General features: G+C 51.9%; 2 protein-coding genes across 3 annotated transcripts; one reads left to right on the top strand and one right to left on the bottom strand.

The window, feature by feature from the left end:
• The first annotated feature begins 311 nt into the window (after positions 1–311).
• Positions 312–1,710, top strand: LOC120642716. Of its 2 annotated transcripts, none has more exons than XM_039919293.1 (2): positions 312–1,210; positions 1,299–1,710. In XM_039919293.1, the coding sequence occupies exons 1-2, from the start codon at positions 713–715 to the stop codon at positions 1,305–1,307; spliced, it is 507 nt and encodes a 168-aa protein (XP_039775227.1). In that variant the 5' UTR covers positions 312–712; the 3' UTR covers positions 1,308–1,710. The 2 variants fall into 2 exon arrangements, with proteins under 2 accessions (XP_039775227.1, XP_039775221.1); XM_039919287.1 differs by having other exon boundaries at positions 418–1,210; positions 1,296–1,710.
• An 11,775-nt stretch (positions 1,711–13,485) lies between these two features.
• On the bottom strand, positions 13,486–15,072 carry LOC120642708 (cyclin-dependent kinase inhibitor 1-like). Its single transcript, XM_039919276.1, has 4 exons — positions 14,518–15,072; positions 14,342–14,406; positions 14,052–14,246; positions 13,486–13,901 (listed from the first exon to the last, which is right to left on the bottom strand). The coding sequence occupies exons 1-4, from the start codon at positions 14,944–14,946 to the stop codon at positions 13,826–13,828; spliced, it is 765 nt and encodes a 254-aa protein (XP_039775210.1). The 5' UTR covers positions 14,947–15,072; the 3' UTR covers positions 13,486–13,825.
• Positions 15,073–16,424: the final 1,352 nt, after the last annotated feature.

Raw genomic sequence — 16,424 nt, 5'->3', positions numbered from 1 at the left:
AATTCTGGCACCAAAAGATCGCTCTGTCCTCTCCAAGCAATGCGTGTATTCAATATGCAGTGGCCACCGTATTATTTTGATTTAGTGCTCGTATATGTGCTGCTCTGCTAGTATAACTGATAGTCAGAGAACGTCACAGTCAAAGTGGGTATGGAAGCCAATAGAAGAGGTGAAGGCGGTACATGTAATGGTCAATGACACAGATCAGATTTACACCATGCCAGCATCAATTTATATTGCCGGAGTCCTAAGCTACCAAAGAGGGCCTAAGTATCTAGTCACATTCTGCCTTGTGCACACCTCAATCATCGCCACTTACTCTAGGCGGTGCTAAACAATTGCATTGCCCATCCACCGGAGACCTCCACGCCACGCATTTCGCTAAGCCCCCTCCCTTATATAAACCATCCAAACTAACCAGCCAGCGCCCAAACAGTGGCTAGCTAGACCGCCCACTCGGCACACCGTTCCTCTTCTTCCTGCTGCTCGCTCGCTCGCCCTCACTCACACACCACCGCTACCACCACCACCCCACCACCTTTTAAAAGCCCCCACCACATCCTGCGCTGCACGCGAAGCTCAAGCTCAGCTCATCAGCTCACAGTGGAAGAGGAGGAGGAAGGAGGAGGCAGCGCACGAGAGGGAGCGGAAGCGCGCGAGGAGATCATCAGGGTCAGGCGACGCCCACCACCAGCGCAGCCACGACCGCGCGATGGCGTGCATCAACATGTACAACCCGGACGGCGCGGCGGGGTTCGGGGGCGGGCCGCAGCCGCCGGCGGCGCTGGGCCCGCGCATCTCCTTCTCCAGCGACTTCGCCGTCGAGCCGCCGCCGCCGGTGCAGAACCGGGCGATGAGCCTGCGGTGCCAGGAGGAGGACCTCAACTTCGAGTTCTCGGTGGGCAGCCACCCCATGATGGCCGCGGACCAGCTCTTCTCCAAGGGCAGGATCCTGCCCCTCAAGGACAACGGCGCCTTCGCCGGCCGGCCGCCCACCACGCTCCGCGACGAGCTCCGCGGCGGCGGCGCCAGCGACGACGACGAGAGGGCCTCCGACAGAAAGGGATCCAGCCGGTGGAAGGAGATGCTCGGCCTGCGGAAGGCGCTCTGCGTCGGCGGCGGCAACGGCCCTGCCAAGAAGGCTGGCAGCAGCGACAAGGGCATCGCCGATGCCGACATGGTCACCGCCGACATGGCCGCGTCCAATCAGGTTGGTATCTCCTGCATGCGTCCACAGCTGAGCTTAATTTTCGGTCGACACCTTGTCTCATCACAGATTTGTTTGCTTCACGCAGCAGGAGCTATGATGATGAGGTGACTGACGGGGAAGACGAGACAGGCATGGGGCACAAGGGCACAAGGGCACGCACTCCACATGAAGCTTTTGTCCTCCCTCCTTCCTGATGCTGTTGATCAACCTCTTGAATTGTGCTTGTCGCCATCCATGGGCTAGGTTTTTGTAGATTGTAGTGAGTTTGCTTGTGTGCTAGATGGCCCATTGAAAAGAGCAAAAAAAAATGTGTATTTTTCTTGCATAAGTGCTCTCATCTCTCTCTAGCAAGCTGTCCACTCACTCGATCCATCCATGGTCAGTCTTTGCTTCTCCTCCTTTCACTTGTTCTTGGCTTTCTCCACCCTGTACAAAGTGGCTGTGTAGATGGGAAATTTATGGTGCAATGATTAGATTTGCCAGGTGGCCAGATCTGTGAAGTGAGGAGGCTGTAGTTACCAGTGATGGAGCCTTTCTGGCCGCCCCTGTGGGGATCAACAGTGCTCTCCTTTGTCTCGTTGCTCCGCTGGACGAGTATATAAGACCGTCTACAGTGGAGGGAGCAAATGAAGGAGCAAATACACTGTTTGACACTGTAGATGCACTGTTTGGCACTGTAGACAGAGAGGGCGTGGGAAACGAGGAGGGAGCAAATTTGCTCTTGCTCCCTCCGCTGTGGTCAGCCTAAAGAGGGACAAGAGCCTCAGAGCGAGCATGTGTGAGGCGACAGCGAGAGCTAGTGGAGGAAGGAAGGCTCCCCTGCCCCTGGCCCTGCATAATGATCATTTTTGTTTTGTTTTGTTCCTGGCAAAATGATCTCCATCTTTTTCAATTGAAAAATCTAGTGGACTCGATGAAGTGATCGATCTTCCGTCTGGGCTCCCGACATGTCCTCTGCAGCCTGTCATGGATGCACAGCTGCCTCTATGCTTGCAGTGCTTTCAGATCCATCGAATCCTCCTCGCGGCCAATCAAGTAAAATAAATCCATGGGCACTCAGTTTATTTTAGAAAAAATAAAAAGAAAACTAGAGGATATACAATTCAGCCGAGGCACTATTGTGTTGTGTTGGTGCGAGCATGGCAATGGTGATGTTCAACTTTCCCATCTTTACTGGCAAATAGGACTGTCAACAAATGCTGATGTTCCTTTAGCGGATTTCATGGCCGCCTTGTCTCCATTATCGGCCGTCGGACGGTACGGGCGTCTAGGCATAGTGGATATATAACAGGATAAGCATGGCAGCACAAGATCTACAAAAACAAATGATAGATATACAGATGTTGGTCAAGGCCACTTTGCGTACAGTTAGATAGTAGCAGTGGCGGAGCGCTGTGGAGGCAAAACCGGGCCATGGCCCCCCCTTGGCCCAGAAAGAACAATGAGGCGGCCTGCCGGCCTCCTGCTCCACCATCCGGCCTACCGGCGAGACGATCTAGCTGAGCTGAGCGAGCTAATCTAGCTGGCGCGATAGATGCTTCGTTGGATCGTGGAGCTTCATTGCGTGTGCAAGTGTGGTGTGGAGCGACGAGCTGACGCGCTAGCGTTACTGCGATCACTGTAGCACTGGCTCCCCTTGGGTTCAATGCTAGCTCCGCCACTGGATAGTAGGCTTTAGATTCAGAGCATGCTTTAAGAGTGTGTAATGGACTAGTGGAGTGCAATGCAAAACAAGCTCAATGGAAAGAGACGGTAAATGTGTCATGTTTTTCTGCTGCTGTTAGCTACTACTACCCCTAAAGATGGTCGATGGATTGAATTAAAGAGAGTTAGGGGGCACCCATTCGCACCATACAACCAAGCACGCGACCTGTGTAATGAACACACACCTGTGACGGCATTGGCGAGGTAAGGGATGTGTAGGGCACAAGAGTTTAAAGGAACCCACACTACTACAAAAACGTTGATTTGTCCCGGTTGGGAAACCGCTGTTGTCCCGGTTTCCCAACCGGAAACGCCTGTCCGGGACAAAAGGGGGTGCCCTTTTGTCCCGAGTGTGGCAACCGGGACAAAAGAGGACCTTTTGTCCCGGTTGGTAACACCAACCGGGACAAAAGGTGCAGCCAGCGCCCACGTGGCTGGCGCACCCTTTTGTCCCGATTGGTGTTACCAACCGGGACAAAAGGTCTCTTTTTTTCATGTTTTTCTTTTCTCAATTCTTTTTCTATTTCAATTATACTTTTGCATTTCAATTAAACTTATGTATTGGAATTCAGTGTGTATGATCTCCACTAATATATACATATATATATAGTTACTTATATAATATTTGTCCTAGATAGTTTTCATATATAAATTAATTCACTTATATATATATGTATACACATATCTATACATGTGAATTCCTTTACATATGAAAATGTCTAGGACCAATATTATATAAATATATATATACACATATATATTATTGGAGTGCTTATATATATAATACATACATACTCCATCATATTTGCATAGGTATATTCGTTCTTAATTACATAGTAGAATTCGCCTTTTGGAAATTTAATACATACATACATACTCATAAATAGAAATTTAATACATAGACACACATATATATTTACATAGTTATATTCGTTCTTAATTACATATATACGCGTATATTGTCATATTTGCTGTGATTGTCAATATTAGATATTCCATCGTAGTAGAATTCGCCTTTTGGATCGAGGACTTGCTCAACAATAAATCTGGAGAATTGTTCTTGAATCGCCATAATCTTTTCCTCCGGTATGAGTTTATCGCGCATCTCCCCGACCTATGGAAAAAGGGGATAATTAATTTCGACTAATTAAAATACGAGTTCAAATATTAACAAATTTTTTACTTACTTCCTCCTCCCAATCTGTCCAGCCCTTTGGAGGACCTACCAGACCATGGATGTTCTCGCATACATAGTATGCGCACAATACAGTGCCTGGTTTCTGTCTCATACACTTTAAGAGAGAAGAAATTATCAGGTATTTACATGAATATATAATAAAACTAATGAATCGTGCAACGAATCATCCAAGCGCGTACCGGAAAATCTGTCTTGATCTTCAATTTCTTGTCAAATTTGCCTGGATGATTTTTAGCGAATTCTTTCCAAACCCTGTGCATGATTAGAACAATTATAGTCAAGTAACAAAGTGATTCAAATTATCGGTCACCGACGGAGTAGTGGTAGATTTACTTTTTCATCATGTTAAGAAGATTTTCGTATTGTTCTGGAGGTCTCCTCAATGAGTCCATAACCACGAGTAGGCTCTTCTCGGGAATTATGACAATTAGGACCCAGTGTTCACTGCAAGATTATACGGAGGCAGTTCTTGGTAGTTAAGGTTTAAACAATTCGATTACAGAATAGAAAGAGTTAGACGGAAGGAATCACTCACGCAAAGTTGTAAAGAAACAATATCATTTGCTTGTTGTGATAAACGCTTATGTACTTGAACAACATTTGGAATATCTCATCGGTATTGTCGCGTAGAAGCCTCCAATTACAAGTAATTGGGTCGATGAAGCCGAGGTGAGAGTATCCCTTTCTTCTGCAAGTATGTATCTCCATTCTACATGATACCGAATAAATCAAGAGATCAGTATGTTGAGATCATGCAAAACAATACGTAAGGAGAGTAAAATACTTACAGAACCCACAAGGCGACCATAGAGATGTCGAGGGCCTCCTGATGGAATAGTTGGTAAATTTCTTCCCAGTTTATCCATAGAATGGCCTCCCCCCGTAAGAAATCGTCATCTTTAATCTTTGCGCCCTGCATGAAGATGCAATCGGCCATCGCACGCATGTAGTGCTGGTGCAGCTTATACATTTGCGTTGGAAGCACAGACACTACTTCGGGGGTACAAGAGTTTTGCCGATCTCAAACGTCCATTTGACGACCACATCGGCCTTTGGAATATCTTCTCCCCCTGCAATCTGAGCGGCCGTCAGGTTTGATTCTTTCAAAAATGTAACAAAGTCTTATTCTTGCGTCGTCTGTCCCACTACGAGAGCCTCTATTGATTGTTTCTTTTGGGCTCCGAGCTGTGGAACGTCGGACGACGACGACTTTGATTGTCTCTTCTTTTTCTCAGTAGTTTTGATAATTGTGCGTTCGTAGTCTGAAGGGGGGGTCTCTCGGAATGAATTTTCTCTTATTTGCTTCGCACATTCCCTTAAAAAACATACTTTTTCATTGTCTTCCATGGGAATATCGTCATCGAATGCACCGATTCCAGCATTCCCGGGAAAGTGGTCGTCAAAATCTTCTTCTTCATTGTCTTCCATGGTAACCCCCTGTTCTCCGTGCTTCGTCCAACAAACATACTTTTTCATGAAACCATTTGCGAAAATGTGGCTGTGTAGGATTCTTGAAGATGAGTAATCCTTGTTATTGTTGCAATGAACACACGGGCAGCACATAAAACCATTCTGCTTGTTTGCCTCAGCCACAGACAAAAAATAATGCAGGCCATCAATGAATTCTTTCGAACGTCGGTCAGCATTGTACATCCATTGCCGGTCCATCTGCATTTTAAATAAATCGATTTGAATTCTTTACACGTATCGAATAAATAAAATATATCAAACCTAAATTAAACTAAATGTAACATAACATGAATAATTAAAAGATATGCAATATCCATCATACATCTTGATTAATTAAAAGGGGTACTTAATCCATTACAGAACTTAACAAAGGAGTACTATACATGAAATTTAAAAATTCGGTCAACAACACATAGGTTTTCAACCGTCCTTGCGTTGGAACGCAGAATGTTCTAACGGATTTCTTGCTGGCGCAGAATAAGATGGCGGAGCTGAAACCTCCGAGTTTGGTGGTGACGAACCGTAACGCCGCAATAACGGAGCGCTGCCCTATGAAAAGCACTAGGTTTTTTGGACCGACGACCTACTCAAGTTGTGCCCTTCTCTCCAGAAGGACAACGATCACCCCCACCGGCGCCACTCCCTCCAGCTGCTGAAGCCATATTTTACTGAAAAATACCTTTATTTTCCACAAAATTATAAATTCTTACCATTACAAAGCAAAAATTATTTACTATTACAATTACAATGATCAGATTAATAACTCTTGCAAATAACAATGAAATTATATAAAAAAGACGAAATGTATCATTAATCCTCAAGAAATCTCTAATTAATTGAAAGAAATCTCTATAACTTCTAATTACTTTGACACCCTTCAGTTCCAGGAGTACACTCTTTTCAATATCCAGAAACCCTCTAGAAGAAAAATAAACCTTTATTTCTGAAAATGTATATGTCAGTAACCTCAACCCTGCGGTGATGACACTGCCTTTCGGGGGGGGACACGGTGCGGTACAAGGATGTCACCAATCGGCTAGTCGCAGCACCAACATTTACGATTAATAGGCACAGCACTTGGCACAGGCAGCATGCTCGTTCATATGCTCTCAGTACAACAACGGCATGCTGACTGCGTCAAATGATGTCTTCTTATCAATCGGAAGTGCTGGTGATGCGACCAACCGATTTGCGACGTCCTTATAGCGCATCGTGTATCCCTGAAAGGTAGTGCCATCACCGTTGGATGGAGATTAACGACGTATACTTGTTTCGAAATAAAGATTTTTTTAGCTTCTAGATGGTTTCAATGTGAGCCTGATTAAATACATCACTAGAGTGTCAAAATAATCCATTCATAATAAAAAAAATTCTATAATATACTCATTTCATTAATTCATTCACGAATAAAAAAATCAACTATCCACAATATGGTCATATATACAAGTACATCACATGAAGTATCTACACTCATTCTAAAAATTTCTACTATCCATATACTCATCTAAATCTAAAAGAAAATTACACCTACATATGCAATCTAGCTAGCTAAATGTCCAAGAAATGAGCTAGCTACACATTTTCTCTATTTCTAAAGTATGAAATGAGCTATACAAGCCAAGGAAGAAGAGAAAAACAAGCCCCAAACCTTTAGAGCAGATGGATGGACGGGGAATCAAAGATCTTCACAAATGTGGTGAAGAAATGAGCAAGAACTCCTCTATCCCGAGCCAAGAACAGCAAGAAAACAAGTGAGCTGAATGGCTCGGGCGGGGGGAGAGGGAAGGGGATAAGAGGCGCAAGGCCTTTTGTCCCGGTTGGAGGCACCAACCGGGACAAAAGGGGGGACTTTTGTCCCGGTTGGTGGTTCCAACCGGGACAAAAGGCTAACCGGGACAAAAGGCTCCCATTTTGTCCCGGTTGGTGTCTCCAACCGGGACAAAAGGCCCCCGTCCCCCGCTGGCCCGGCTAGCCGTTGGACCCGGGACAAAAGCCACCTATTGTCCCGGGCCCAAAGGCTGCCGGGACAAATGGCCAGGAACAAAGGTCTGTTTTGTAGTAGTGCCATAAGGAGTCACGGAGGATATGTCGCGTCAACAGCGCGCCCAAAAGCGTGCTACAAGCCTACAATGCAGTGTCGCCATGAAAAACAGCAGCGATCCATGGCGATGATTGATTGGTGGTGCAGAGAGACAGAGAGAGAGAGAGAAGCCGTTCTCCCAGTCCCTCGGCTCTCTAATCGGGTTAGGCATAGCCATTAGGGCGAAGGCAATAATGCACTCCCCTTACCTCTGAAGCTGGACTAGGAACTGTTGCTACGGCAGCATCACGTGGAAGCTACGCCCCATCGCCAAATCTTGAGGCAAAACTCATTGCGCCGGAGATCTTGGCCGGCATGCGCCCCTGTCTAAAGTATGCACGAAGTTCATCAGATCGTGGTAACATAGTAGCATCACTGTGATCTGTTGGCGCGCTGCTGGTACTACAACCGAAAAGAACCTGAATTCCTGAAAGTTGAAACAGATTTCGAAGACAAACTCTGGCCAGTGAGCCGAGGACGTGCAGCGGTCACAATGCAACTTTGTGTTAGTTGGAGCAGCTCTTTGCATCGCAGCTGGCTTGGGTTGCTAGGCCACCTCGCTCTGGAGGGGAGATGCATCTGAATCTGTTGTTATCATTGCCAATCAAACGGTGTGCGCGCGCGCGTGCGTGACGTCCTCCCAGTCCCAGAGCCACAGGCCACGAGCTCGCTCGCAGCTCGCTGTCCTCCGCTCCCCATCCGCGCGTCGTCGCCCTGTGGGCTGTGGACATTGACCGGTGGCGGGGCACGCCGGCCTTGTCCTCGCACACCGGGCGGTCTTATCGGCGGCCGCAAAGCGACACCGCCACACATGGCCCGATCCGGCGCAATGATGCGGGCTCCTCTCGTCCCGGCGAGGCCGTTGCATTGGCCCGTCTCCGTCCGCCCGACCTTGCTACCCCGCCAATCCAGTCGCGAGCAGCCAGCAGCAAGCCCCGTCGCGTCGCGTGCCCTAGCGCGCGTCAATCTGTTACAGCTGGGAACCACGACACGACGGCGCGCGGCCAGCCGTGCGCGTCGCCGCGGGGACGAGCGAGAGCGAGCTTGCTTTCCGAGCGCCCACGGACAGCGGCGCCCGTGCTCGAGGTGAGCGAGATCGGCCCGGCAGACGCGACACGACACGCGGCGGGGGCGATGCGAGACGTGACGCGAGGCCGGCGCGCGATCCGCCGCGGCTGGGCGAGGTCGAGCACTCGAGGCTCGAGCCGTCCCGCTGAAAAAACCCAGCGCGATGGGCCGTGGCCTGGTTTTGGGCTTAGCCGCTTAGGGCAGTTCACAAAGCTGGGGGAAGAAGTGGGCCTGTCGAATCAACCACGTGGTGTGCGCGCGCTTCACTAAATGGGCCTGGATTGTTTAAAGTGGATCTCCGTGCGTGACCCAGTGCCGCCGAGCAGGCCTTCTCTCCTTCTGCTTCTCTTGATAAAGCAAGGCAATCACCCTCGTCCAATCATTCCCAGGAGGTAACGTACCCCCATTCCTCTTTTTTTGTTATTTTTCACCTCAGCTGTGAAAACGAGTTCGTACTGTGTTCATCTTTCACACATCCACCCCTCGGCAAAAAAAAAAAAAAACAGCGCCGTTCGCCCCGTCGTAAATTCCCGTACCAGATCCAAAGCCGCCGTAGCCGATCATCCCGTGATCACATACGGATTTCGCAAAAATACCATCCCCATCCACCATACCCACGCCGTAATCACAAATCTCAGACCCGCTCCCGTGCGTACCACGCAAGCTGCGACGCCAGTGAATGCGCCAAGCAAGCAACATCACCAAAAAAAACAAGCGGCGCCGTACGTGCAGCGGAAGTACCCTTGACATAGTGCCGGAAGAACATGCGGTTGGCTCGCGGCCTCGCAGCGAGCAGCTGCAACACGAGCCGTCCTTCGCCTGTACTCCCCGCCCACCGGCTCGGCGTCATTGATTGGTCGATCTGCCTGTCGCTTCACCTGAACCGGATCGATCGAGCTGTGATACAGTTTCTACTCTGGGTGTGTTTAGATGCCAACCCCCCAAATCCAAACTTTCCATGCATAGAGTATTAAATATAGCAAATGATCCATGCATGGAGTACTAAATATAGGTAAATAAAAAAACTAATGGCATAGTTTTGATGTACATTGCGAGATTAATCTTTTGAGCATAGTTAGTTCATGGTAGGACAATATTTACCACAAATAAACGAAAAGTGCTATAGTGAGTTACAGTGTCCGATGTGATTTTTTCTCCCACTTTTCCAGGGATCTAAACACAGCCTCTGCCGGAATTTGCAGGCACCACAGTTAACACGGGATCCGTACTCGTAGCGGCAGGAGATCATGCCGATCCATCGAATTGATGGCCAGCATTTGGGCGTTTAACTGACGCCATCTGCCGTAAACGCTGTCATTCCCTGCCTCGTTTCTTATTACTAGCCACTGTCAGGCTGTCGCGCACAGCAGGATCCCCTTTTCGAATTTATGCTACTGCATCAGCCATTCAGCCATCAGCGTCTCTCTAGACCAAGGTTTTTGTTATCGGAAATAAAAATTTATCGGAGGTCATAGATAAATAGGACAAGCAAGATATATCGGAAATATCGGACCAAATTCAAATAAAATTTAAAATTATTTTAAAAAAATTGTAGAATTTGACTTGAAACTATTTCTAAGATATTAAACATCACTTGTGCACAAACTAAAACAATAAGAAAATATTATGAGTGCGGGATTATTTACGGTTGAATTTAGGTTGTCTGTATAGAAGCAGGATAAATAGAAAAAATTTAGCCTATATCTAAGTTTATCGGACCCTAGGGATAGAAGGGAAATATCAAAAATTTCAGTGAAAATCGGCCGATAAAGGAAACCCTGCTTTGTACTCAGTTCCCATCTTTAAAAAAAAAAGCCTTTCTTCTAGATGGGAGCTGCAGATCTAGGCGGACCTGACGGCGGAACAGGGCCAGCAAGTGACAGGGATGAACCCCTGCCAGTCTGTGCCACTACTACCAGACTCCAAAGTTGGGACCGAAAGGGGAGGAGTTACAAAAAAAACCAGAGTTTCAGTGCCACCACTGGATGGTTTTCGCGGAATGTCTCACCGGCCTGGGGATCCTCACCTTCCTCGGCGCAGACTCCAAGGCCCGCCACGCTTCCCCCGAAGCGTACTTGCCCCCTGGTTGATTTTCATTTGCTTGCCCAACCCCGGTGATGGTGCCGGGATGATGCACGTACTTGCCGCCCGGCTTCCCAAGATCTCACCCACCATCCACGGATCTCGGCTCGCCGCTAAGCCCTGCTTGTTTATTGGCCATCAATGTGGTCGAACGTGACGTGCTCTCGACTGGTGAATCATGGCGCCCATCTCTCCCATGCACCCCCAATCATCAACCAGCCTCTTTCCTCCACGTCTGCTGGACGCTATTCTACGCATCCTTCGTCTGCTATGCTCTCAACTACCACCATGCTACGCTAGTCTCCAAGCGCTGCGCCGCTGCTTCATCTTCCATCCCGGCAAACTAGGTCAATTGCGCGCTACGCCGCGCGCGTTTAAAAATGTAAAGCAAAATAATTGATATGTGTCCTCTATTAATCTTCTATTTTACTCTATACAAATTACCAACAGCGGACCCCGCTAATCAGTTTTTTTCTTCTTTTCCCCCACCGCCGCCCTCCCTCCCTCCCACTCTCTCTCTCCCCCACCGAGTGCTGCCTCCGCCTCATTTCCTCCGCCGCCTGCTCACCTCCCCGGCCGGTGCGCCTCGTTTCCTCCTCCGCCTCCTTACCTCCCCGGTCGGCTCGCCCGCCCCGCGCGCGCCATCGAGCAGGCGTGACCGGCGAGGTGCGGATCGAGGCGGCGAGCTCCGGCGCCGGCCGGATTCGGGTCCTCCGCCGCCTCCTCCCCTCCCCGGCTTGCCCGCCCCGCGTGTGCTGGCGAGCAGGCGCGATCGGCGAGGCGCGAATCGAGGCGGCGAGCTCCAGCACCGGCCGGATTCGGACCCTCCGCCGCCAGCTGGATTCGGACCCTCCGCCGCCTCCTCCCCTTCCCGGCTCGCTCGCCCCGCGCGCACCGGCGAGCAGGCGTGGCCGGCGAGGCGCGAATCAAGGTGGCGAGCTCCGGCTGCGGCCGGATCCGGGCGCGCCGAGCTCCGAGCCATGGAGGCGGCCGGATCCTCCCTCCCTCTCCTCTCCTCTCCTCTCCTCTTCGCCTTCCCTCTCCTTCGACGCCAGCTCCTCGCGGCTCCGAGCTGCGGTGCCCGGCCCTCCCCCCGCCCCCTCCCATGGCGGCGGCAGCGGTGGAGGCCATGCGCGGCGGCCGGATCCACGCAAGGCATGGCGGATGCGACGGCCGGCCTTCCGCCCCCTCGTCCTCCCTCCTCCGGTGGTGGAGGCCTGTGCGGCGGCGGGTACATGCTCCGAGCTCCATGCGTGCGTGCGGCTCGGAGGAGCAAGGCGCGGCAGGTCACCGCGGCGCGGCGTTGCGGGGAAAGGAGCGAGCGGCAAATCCACGCCCCGCGTCGGGCTTCTCTAGGACACGTGTCGCCCAGGGAGCGTCTTACTGCTCCCGTCGCTCCCCCTCTAGGGCGTATAGTAATAAGAGTATGTCATGCCGGCCTCTAATGACAATGTTCCTGGCTTCATAATGTTGCCTAGTTAGAAAAATCTCTGCTTAATCTTTTTTTTTTTTGCCGTGGATTCTTTTTGACAGGGTCTGTAACAAAAAGAAAAACACATTCTGACACCGAATATATTCAACTTAGCTTGGACGTCGTCGATATACTAGGTAGGTGCATAAAAACCCAGCGCAGTGAATTTTCCCGTATTGGGCTAGACCTAGACTAGCAGCAGGCCAGGAAACGGAGAGGAAGAAGAGAGCCCATGGGCGCGGCAGCGAGGTAAAGCCACGGGAAACAGTGGTCCAGCATTAAAAAAAAGCCCCACTCCCTTTCAGTGCAAAGCCAGCAGGCGGCAGTGGGCGACGCAGTGCAGTGGCGCCGAATCACCGGCTTGCTTCCCTGGCCTTCCTAGTTTTCACCAACCTACTGAGCAGACCAGATCCCGATGGCAGTAACATTCCTTGCTCCCACCCTCTCCCTCCCACTTGCCACCCTGCCCATGTGCTCACATGATCCAAAGCCATCTCTATCATCTCCCAGTAACATGTGTCCTCACACTTGTTTAATTACGCCAGCGCCACGCTAATCATGGTTCACGGCCTTACTTTAATCGCGCTTTACTGCTTAACCGCTGTTTTTAACTGCCGGGCTGATGATGGTGGTGGTGGCAGGCAGAGGCAGGAGGTGGTGACTTGCTTCCACTAGCAGCGCGCGATCCGCCTCGGCGAGAGGCGAGAGGGGAGCTAGCGAGGGCCGCGGGCCCCCACCTTCGCCGTAACCTTCTTTCCACGGCACGCCATAGAAGCCTCCACTGCAGTTTGCCTGTCCTGGGATACAGTAGTAGATGCATGAGGATTATGCTGCGTAACACTGCGTGCGTCCTGTCAGATGCAGGTGAGGGGATAAAATTAATCTCGCCGAGATCGCTCGTGTGCGCTCTACGTCACCATGGCTGCTTCTTCCGCTGCTGCTACCTCTCATCAACTACAAACGGGGTAAAAATATAGCCTGGTAAAACTAACTTTGAAAGATTTCTTACGAATTATTTGCAGGTTTGACTTATGTGTATGTACATAGAAACGTATGGTAATTTTTTCACCATGAGGTACAGCGAGGTTGATACGAATCGAAGTACTACCATCCAGATGGAGATGGATGGAGCATAGCGTGATGCGGAAGGATTCAGGACCAGCAGCAACGAAGAGGGAAGAAGAAGAATATCCAAACGGCGGTGGTTAACTGATCAATCAATCAGATTTGCAAGGAATGAAGGCAGCTAGCTGCTGTACAGTGAATTAAATTCCATCCAAAATACAGGAGAGCAATTACAGTGAGCGGATGATTCTATAGGGGTCAAGGTAACCTCTCTGAATAAACAGTAAACACTACTGATCGATGCGACTCTTGTACAAGCTACTTCAGGAAAAAGTAAGGCATGGACGAAAAACAGTTGAATGGTGGTTAGGCTATGATGCTTCTTCTTTGGTTTCTCCTTTCCCCTTATTTTTCCGGGGCATCTTTTTCTCCTCCTCTTTCTAGCTTCCGATGATCCCTTTGTACTGCACGCTCGCTTCAGATGCTGACCACCGGGGTCCACTCGAACCGGCCGCCGTCGAGGGGCACGCCGCGGACGACGTCGAAGTTGTACCTGCCAAGGGGAGGGCGCAGCCGCGCACGTCAGATTCTAGCACACCGAGTCAAGGAGAAATTTGCGTGCGGTAAGCCAGTAACGTTACGCTGCATGCTACTAGCACGCGGTAATTTTTCGGGCCGCTGGTAGCTTGACGAGGTTACTTACTTGGCAGCGAAGCGTTCGGCCTGCGCCTTCTCGGCCGCCGCGAAGAAGGCCTTGATCTCGTCCGCCGGTGGCGTGATCAGCTGGGGAGCCGACGTTGTCGCGGGCGACGACTGGCCGTTGTTCTTCTGGCCCGCCAGATCCGACTCCAGATCGCTCACCTCGCCGTGCGCCCGGCTCGATGGCGTCGTCTCTCTCCTGAATTTTCAAAAACCACGAGGGGAACGCCGTCAGGAGCACGCCGGAAGGCATAATTCGACAGGATTTGGGAGAAACAAGGATAATTCTCCTACCTCTCGCGCTCCGGGCCGCTCCCCGAGTTGCTCGCCGAGACCTCCATGTTGTGATCCCCGCCTGCCTGTAGAGCCACAAAACAGAAGGAAAAAAAACGGAATTCAGCAACGGGAGGCGCTGGAGAGAGATCTCGAACCATTTTTGAATTCGAATTCTAGGGTTTCCCCTCTCTCACCTCCGCGGCGTCGGAGCGGCAGGCAAGGCTCCTGTCCTGACACCCGACGTCCAGGGACGACGCCGTGCTGGAGCAACGCGACAGCCCGGCCACTAGCGCCGCCGCACCATGGCCGGCACCAGCAGCCTCCGCCGGCACCGGAACCCTCGGCGCCGAAGGCTGCTGAGGCGGCGCCTTGAACAGCGTCCGGCTCCGCAGCTTGATGTAGCAGCTTCCGCCATCACCGCCAGCGGCAGGCTCCCCCTCCGCCACGTTCGGCGGCGCCAGCGCCTTCTTCCTCCTCGGGGCGACCTTGGCGACCCCGCCGGCCGGCGGCGCAGGCGCCGCCGCGGTCCGCGACCTCGTCCGGACGCCGACGACCTGTGTGACCTCGACGCCGGCGACCTCCTCGCCCGCGGCCCCCCTGCACTTGCGCATGTACTTCCCCATCTGACGCACGCCGCCGCCCCGGCCTCCCTCGCCTCCCCTTGGCCGCTTCCTCCTTTTCTCCCCCCTCTCACACCTGCGCGGCGCTGCCTGCGGCTGCCGCTTGCGCTTTGGATTCTCTCTCTCGACGCCTCCGTCGGGCGCTCGCGTGCGCGTACAAATATAAGATGCCGCGGCGCGGGGATGGGATTCCCGATCCGACGGCCAGGATCGCTCCCCCGTGACGGCGCCGTTAGCCGGATCTGGCCGTTGGGCGGCCGACCGGGTGCGCCGCGCGGTGCCGGTCGCGTGCGGCCCGGCCCCACCCGCCGCGGCCGGTACGCGACCAGGCGCCCGCGGGGGCGACGGGGTGCAGCCGGTGAGAACGGCGTGCAGGCCCCCGAACGGGGCGTAACGGAAGGAAGCTTCGGCGCCTGGCACGCGTGCTCACCAGATAGGCCCCTCCCCGCTGGCCTGCGGGGCCGACACGTGTAGCGCGGCGGATCCGACGGTTGGCGTGCCGTTGGGGGCTTGGGGCTTTCAAATTCGAAACCATAACGGCGAGGAGCGGCGGCGTTTTACTCGGGCCGCACCGTCTACGGAGAGGGACGTTGCGGGGGTCACGTTACAGGCTTTGTTCCCTTCCCGTTGATGAAAACGTCGCGGGCGTTGGTACATGTAACAGGGTGAGGGCAAGAAAAAAGGAAAAGGAAAACGTAACGGGCGGGCTCTGGTGCGGCGCAGCCTTACCTGAAGCACGAAAGAAACTTGGGCTAGGCGGCCACGGTTCCGGTCTGCGGCAGACGGAGCAGAACAGTACAGGTACAGCAGTGGAGTAACTCCCGAAAGGTTCTCTCTGGAAAAGCGTGCTCTCTGTTTGGCACAGCAGCAGGATTGGGGGCAGGTCCGGGCCCGGTCCGGCGAACAGTGCCGGGAGCCCGGGAGGCTGGCCTGGTTCTATCCGCCGCCTGCGACTGACGAAAGCCTGTCGGTCGAAAGAGCTCTGCTGCAATCGTATCGTCTCCATTTCGCATTTTCGCCCGATAAACACGATGCCTGAGAATTGGGAACCGGAACGAAGAGGTTTTCGAATTTGAAGCTTGCCTGGGCCTGGCCCCGTTTGCATTGCATGCGGCATGCCCAACGGGCAGTGACCTGAGCAACCGAGCATGACCACGCAGCAGCAGACTGGTAATGGCCAGTGGCGGAGCCAAGGGGGGGCCAGCAGGGGCCGTGGCCCCCCTCAACGGCGCAACAAAACATTTTTTTTACCTCTGTTTGAAAGTGTCAATGATCCAATACAGTTGTTGTTGACCCAATACAAGTTACAGAGCATGGTTAAGCTCCTAATTAACCCTAGAAAAACTAGAATTTTGCATCACCTTACATATACAATAGACAAGCTAATGCATGTTGTAGTTACAGTGAACATAGACCGAAGCAATCAATCTTTTTGTTCACTTGCGTGTGCCTCACCAGGGTTATAGGCCGCCTTTAATATC

The sequence above is a fragment of the Panicum virgatum genome, chromosome 1K (assembly GCF_016808335.1).
Source record: "Panicum virgatum strain AP13 chromosome 1K, P.virgatum_v5, whole genome shotgun sequence".
Classification (NCBI taxonomy): domain Eukaryota; kingdom Viridiplantae; phylum Streptophyta; class Magnoliopsida; order Poales; family Poaceae; genus Panicum; species Panicum virgatum.
The sequence above is the reverse complement of the archived record's forward strand: the minus strand, read 5'-3'. Positions and strand labels throughout refer to the sequence as shown.